The sequence below is a fragment of the Vicia villosa genome, linkage group LG2 (assembly GCF_029867415.1).
Source record: "Vicia villosa cultivar HV-30 ecotype Madison, WI linkage group LG2, Vvil1.0, whole genome shotgun sequence".
Lineage (NCBI taxonomy): Eukaryota > Viridiplantae > Streptophyta > Magnoliopsida > Fabales > Fabaceae > Vicia > Vicia villosa.
Genome location: NC_081181.1, coordinates 142,296,886 through 142,303,732, shown reverse-complemented (window position 1 = coordinate 142,303,732; position 6,847 = coordinate 142,296,886). Strand labels below are relative to the sequence as shown.

The 6,847-nt window shown below is 34.4% G+C and overlaps 1 protein-coding gene across 2 annotated transcripts; it reads left to right on the top strand.

Moving 5' to 3' along the window:
- The first annotated feature begins 876 nt into the window (after window positions 1–876).
- On the top strand, window positions 877–3,905 carry LOC131652291 (uncharacterized). 2 transcript variants are annotated; one of them, XM_058922116.1, is made up of 4 exons: window positions 877–1,626; window positions 1,819–2,006; window positions 2,392–3,286; window positions 3,687–3,905. In XM_058922116.1, exons 1-3 carry the CDS (start codon window positions 1,047–1,049, stop codon window positions 3,262–3,264), a joined length of 1,641 nt encoding a protein of 546 aa, XP_058778099.1. In that variant the 5' UTR covers window positions 877–1,046; the 3' UTR covers window positions 3,265–3,286; window positions 3,687–3,905. The 2 variants fall into 2 exon arrangements, with proteins under 2 accessions (XP_058778099.1, XP_058778098.1); XM_058922115.1 differs by having other exon boundaries at window positions 3,595–3,905.
- The last annotated feature ends 2,942 nt before the right edge of the window (window positions 3,906–6,847 follow it).

Below are 6,847 nucleotides of genomic sequence, written 5' to 3'. Positions count from 1 at the left end.
AAATTTTTTTCAACTTAGCTTCATATATATATATATATATATATATATATATATATATATATATATATATATATATATATATATATATATATATATATATATATATATATATATATATATATATATATATATATATATATATATATATATATATATATATATATATATATATATATATATATATATATAGGGGACGACTCAGGTGAGAACACTTGGTTATTATGATAAATGAGAACAATGAATCACGACCATTAAATTTTGATTTTGTTGATTTTAATGGACTGGATTGGTTTCTCTTTCTATTGGTTTCTCTTTCTATGTTGATTTAAAATAAATATTAAGGATTTTAGAAAGAGAAACCAATCCAGTCCATTAAAATCAACAAAATCAAAATTTAATGGTCGTGATTCATTTTTCTCATTTCTCATAATAACCAAGTGTTCTCACCTGAGTCGTCCCCTTATATATATATATATATATATATATATATATATATATATATATATATATATATATATATATATATATATATATATATATACTTCATTCCTAAATAGGATAAATTGGATAAGAATTACCATTAAAAAACAAACATCAAAAGTATCACATTATACCATACTTTCCAAAACAAAACAAAAAACTAACATATAAAAACTTTTCACAAAATCATATCAATCTTAAAGTTCATATAATGGTTTCTTCTCTTCTTTGATAAAATAATCTCTTAGTAAGAAATTTACTTCATACAACTTTTGTTAATTCAAAATTAGTCTCCAATTTCTGTATTTTGGGGCCAAAGTTTAATAAAATGTAAGGAACTAATATTGACATGAGACTATGAGAGTATATTATAAAATAGCTAAAAATATAATTAACCCTAAAAATAATTAATTTGTTATATTATTGTTATTTTTGTTATGTGGTTGTTTGGGAGTGAAACGACGTCGTAGCACGGTGTCTTATCTGGTTAAGAAATGAGAAACACTTGAACAAATGAAGTGATGGTAAACGCCATCTTGTGATTGTGAGCGAGATTGAGATCAAAGATGTCATGGTTAGCAAGAACAATCGCGAACTCTCTCAAACTCGATGAAGAAGACGAAGACAATTTTGAACAAGAACAACAACCAGAAAACCCTAACAACTCCAAATCCGAATCAGAACCATCTCAATCACAATCTGAATCTGCATCTCCGTCAACTCACAGTCCCACCGCACGCGGCGTCAAAGAAGATATCTCCGAGATTACCAAATCCCTTTCCCGCCAATTTTGGGGCGTAGCTTCCTTTCTCGCACCTCCTCCCGATCCCGATCAGGATCACGATCCTCGAACGCTTGAGTCCGATCCTAATCTCCCGGATGAAGATGTCATCGCTGGAATCCGAAGCGATTTTGCTGAAATTGGTGGGAAATTCAAGAGTGGAATCTCGAAGATCTCAGGTAATAAGACTGTTTCTGAATTCACGAAGATCGCTTCGAGTTTTCTCCAAATCGGATCCGATGAGGAATACGATCTCGACGGCGTGGTTGGAGTGACGGAGGAGGTTGTCGCTTTTGCTAGAAATTTAGCTATGCATCCGGAAACTTGGCTGGATTTTCCACTTCCTGATGATCCTGATTCTGATGGTATATTCTGATGAAATTTGTGTGAATTCTATTTTTTGTGCAATAATTTTGTAGACAAATAGTATGTTTTCTGTTATAGGTTATAGAATTAAGTTGTTTATATTCTAGCTTAGATATTCTAGTTCATATTGTATATGATTCTTCATGAAGGATGCACCATGAATTCATCTTGCAATTTATGTGCTTATGCAGATTTTGATTTGTCTGATGCTCAACAAGAGCATGCTCTGGCTGTTGAACATCTTGCTCCGAGGTTAGCTGCTCTTAGAATGGAGTTATGCCCTGGATATATGAGTGATGGATGCTTTTGGAAGATTTACTTTGTACTACTGCACCCTAAACTCAGCAAAAATGATGCTGTTTTTTTATCAACTCCACATGTAAGTTGAATTTTAATTTGAATCAGTTTTAATAGGTTACTTTGTTGTTTCTAATCATTTTTCATTTTAAACATGTGCAACTAATGATTGAATTTGAGAGTAGAGATAGAGATAGTGAATGTGTTTAATTTGATTGTTGTCTTGGTACTCAGCTATTGATCTTATATAACTATGGCAAAATGAGTAACACTGCTCACATGGTCAAATACTTTTTATAAAAACCCTTGTGAGTTATACATGATTGTTCTGTGTCACAACTAAAAGGTGTCTAAGATGTTTTGAAATTCATAATGAACTTGAGTTTTTTAAATTTTATTTTCAACTGCCTCTAACTTTTGGTATTAATTGTTATTGTATTAACAACAAAATAATGTTTTGCTTGCAGATAATGGAAGCTAGAGCATCGTTAACTCAAGCATTAGACATAAGAAGAAAGGAAAAGAAAGAACCCGACTTAATCAGCATTCCCTCAAAAGAGGAGGAACAAGAACAACTTCTTTCTGTGCCAAGCAATACTCAACTTGAATCATTGCCTCTTCAGACATCTGCTGTTGAAAAATCCCCTTCTATGGTTGTGGATAATATAGAGACGGAGGGGCATACTGTTAAAAGTGATGTAACTCAACCTATTGACAAGCCTGTGGTTAAAGAAGCTCCGTCTATGGTTGTGGATAATGTAGAGACCGAGGAGCATACTGTTAAAAGTGATGTAACTCAGCCTATTGACAAGCCTGTGGTTAAAGAAGCCCCGTCTATGGTGGTGGATAATGTGGAGACCGAGGAGCATACTGTTAAAGGTGCTGTTATTCAACCAATCGACAGTTCTGTTGTTAAAGAAGCCCCAATTATTCCATCTGCAGAACAATCATCATCTGGTTCAACAAATCGGTTCTCATATGAAGCATATGAGGACGATGCTGATGCCGATGATTGGTTGAAAGAGGATGATAGTTCTGAAATGGTTGGTCCCAGTGGAACTTCCATTCATACTGGCGGCGATGACGAGGATGTCTCATTCAGTGACCTTGAGGAGGATGATGGTGATGTACATGCAAGTTATAAGAAAACATCAGGTTCTGATTCTTCCACAAAAGACTCCCGAGATTGGGTTCAGTTAGGTAGAAGTTCACCTAACTCTGATAAGGATATAAACTCTTTGGAAAGCAGAAATGCAGGCTCTGAGATTTCCAGTGCTCGTAATTCTATGACCAAGGATTCCAATGATTGGCTTAATGTTGATGACATTGATGTAATTTGATAATGCCACGTAAATGTCAGGGGTAAGTTTTTTATATGATTCTCTTCTACTTTGTCTCTTCTACTTTGTGAATATTTGCATACTCTTTTTTCCTGTACTCTGTGATTACCTCTGAAGACCGTGCTTTGTGTAAATAAAGCCAGTCTCCACTGGTGTTTGTGCTATGTATGGTTATTATTGCACCGTACTTGAATCTTCTATTTGAATTTGATATATTGGAATATTTCTCGGTTGTTCAAGTTTGTTAATCCTTTTACTTAACTAAAGTGAACATATTCATATGTTCCTGAATGAATCATGGCTTGAAATAATTTTCTATTTTGGCTAAAGGTAAAAAAGAATTTTATTGCTCAAAATAAAAGCAATTGACTAGCACAAGGTGTACCAACTGAACTGACAAACATCATGCCCACTAATGACAGGAAGGTAAGCAAATCCATACAAGGAAGCACAATAATTGAAATGTGCTTCGCCCTCCCTTACTTCTTACAGCTTGTGCCTGGCTTGAAATTATTAGTAGCTGCGATGTTCAGTATTATTTATATATATCATGATAACATCTATATTTTGTAAAATATAAGCATATGTATATTATATAAGAAGAATCATCAATAGCAGAATTTTTAAGCATTTGATACCAATTTGGTTCAGAGGTACCTGGTGTACACAAAAGAGTTTAACTGCATCACCAGTATGGCCAGCTTTAAGTAGTAGCCGTTGTTGTACTAAACATCAAAACTCACTGATGTTTAGAGCTTTTGGCAAATGAGATTTAGATGTTCTTAGACTAAGCGTTGTCAGTCCTGCTATTCTAAACGACATAATCTCTACCGCACATATGGTCTTATGTTTCTGAGAGGAAACATAATTTGAATATTCTTGTTGGTAGACTATTATATGAGAAATGGGATGTACAGTTGTTGATATATACTGCTTTGATCCAAATAGCTGGATTGATTATCTTAACACTATACATCTTTTAAAGCGTGACTTGCTGATTCTTATGAGAAACTATTGTTACTAAAAATTAAGGCAAAATTGGAGCTTTCATCCTTTAAAACATTGTTGACAGTTTTTTAGTTTTTGTTAAAAAAAGCCTATGTGGCTTAAGGGGCTGCTGACATGTATTATCTTCAACATAGTAACAATAGTTTTCAGGATTGTTGTTAGTTTGAAGGAGATGGAAAGGGAGAACTTTGGAGGTAGAGGAGTAAAATAAAAAGAGAAAATTTTTACCATTTTTTGAAACAGTGTTTTTATAGAGAATAGTAAATGATTGTTTATTGTAAATAATTTTAAAAATCTTATAATAATATATATTGAATTTAAAGATCTTGTCAAAGTCCTCCAAAATTTTCTATAACCTTTCCAAATGGGGAAACTTAAAGACAGTGGTCCAATCACAAACCGAAAAATATATACATATAAATCGCAACACCAATACAACGCAAATCATGTTGACTTCCCATTTAGATGTTATATTCTTGTTCATTATTAATTTTTTAATCAAATAATAATTATATTTTACTAGGTTCCAAAAAACATTGCACACATTGTAATAAAAAGATCCAACATGCCAAGTCGACCTATATACAAGCCAAACGTTATGGCATGAGAAAACTCGGTAGATGCTTCTTAATTTTGGTCTTCATCTCGCAGATAATATTGTTAACAACAATGTTGTCCTCCATCTTCCCCCCAAAACTCATCAAGTTCCTGATTTTCCAACATTTATGTATTGTTTCGGTGAAAGATCATTGCACAATCTTCTTCTTCCAACCTTTATGTTTACATATGTTTGTAATTCATCCAACTTTCTGATCCCAACCGTCAGGATTATGATGGACCTTCATCCATTTGAGCACTATAATCCAAATAGGGAGCACACTGGGCATTCAAAGAACAAATGTTCTTGGGTCTCAATGTTTTTGTAGAAACAACATTCAACATTATTAAACATACAAAACCTCATAAGTCTTTCCTTGGTGGCGAGGCTCTCGTGGCAAACCATTCAAAGGGTGTGGATAGCCTTTGGTCTAGCCATGTTATTAAATATGGTGGATCTCCCAGGAACAAAATTATCAACTTTCAATATAGCATAATAAATTTTCCTAGTTTGAAATTTGTCACTTTGTTTCATGTTGATCCATTCAGGTAGGTCCTTAACAGTCTCTCTTACTTTCATCATGCTTCTCATAATCTAGGAGCTCAATTTCTTGATTCCCACAATCATGATATCCCTGCCTTTAGAATAATAACAATGCACCCAACAAATCCATAAGGAAAAATACCCTGTTTGGTCCCTTAAGTTTACCCTTTGGTTCACTTTGGTCCCTCAATTAATTTTCGTGCCAATTTGGTCCTTTAAGTTTCTAAATGTAATCACGTTTGTCCTTCCGTTACTGAAACGTTAGCCAAAGGTCAGAAAAAGCGTCTAGATGGCAAATAGTGTGATGACGTGGTCAAGAGGATTCCAGATGGCATAATGATATTATAATCCTCAATCAACCCTCATTCAGTAGTAGCAAAACGAAGAAGGCGAAGTGGACGACGACTGCGAACAAGAGAAGCTGAATACGAAGAAGGAGAAGGAGCGATTGCAACGAAGAGGAAGCACATACGATTGAAGACGAAGGCACTATACCAGGTAAGTATTTTCTGCACGTTATTAGGTATTGTTATAATTTAGGGTTTAACTAGATTTAGGGTTTTGTTTATTTAGGGCTTTCTGTAGATTTAGGGTTGAAATATTGTTAATGAACTGTGTTAGGTGAGCATGGACGAAATTCTGGAACTGAAAATTCACCATGGTGGTCATTTCGTTAACTCTGATTTTAGTGTGTACGAGGGAGGCGTGGTTGATAATTTGAAAGTAGATGCTGATAAGTGGAGTTATTTTGAGTTAGTAGGTTTTTTGAAAGACTTAGGTTATAGGGACTTTGAGAAAATGTATTACAAGGATCCACAATTAGGTATGAATTTGCTAGTTGATGACACAGGTGCTTTAGAAATTGCAGACCTTTACAGGGTGCACCAAAGTGTTGACATTTACATTGAACACACACTGTCTCAACCTGATTTTTATGATGGACCAGTGGATGATGTTGTTGTTGAGCCTGTAGATGAGGTTGAAAAGTTTCTTAATCAGTTTCATGATGAAATAGCTGATAAATTGGATCAGATGAATGTTGACAATGTTGGTGTGGAAGAAGGGGAAGTTGGGTTGAATGGTGGAAATGCTGTAGAAGAAGAGGAAGTTGGGTTGAATGGTGATAATGTTGTAGAAGAAGGAGAAGTTGGTTTGAATGGTGGAAATGTTGCTGTTGAAGAAGGAGTTGCAGTTGGTTTGAATGGTGGAAATGTTGTTGTTGAAGAAGGAGTTGCAGTTGGTTTGACTGGTGGAAATGTTGTTGTTGAAGAAGGAGTTGCTAATATAACTGGAGGAAATATTGATGGTCAGTCAAACAACATGGGTGAGGTTCATGATGAAAGTGATGATGATAGTGAGGATGAGAACTTTCAGTATGATAGTGCCCTTGAGGTATCATTTGAGGATGAATCTGATGATTATGATGACATAGAT

What these genes read in the sequence shown, in the direction of transcription:
- LOC131652291 (XM_058922116.1), top strand. Translation starts at nt 1,047, where the DNA reads ATGTCATGGTTAGCAAGAACAATCGCGAACTCTCTCAAACTCGATGAA. An exon ending in TGATGATCCTGATTCTGATG is followed by an intron (nt 1,627 to 1,818) that starts GTATATTCTGAT and finishes GTGCTTATGCAG; the next exon opens with ATTTTGATTTGTCTGATGCT. An exon ending in TTTTTTTATCAACTCCACAT is followed by an intron (nt 2,007 to 2,391) that starts GTAAGTTGAATT and finishes TTTTGCTTGCAG; the next exon opens with ATAATGGAAGCTAGAGCATC.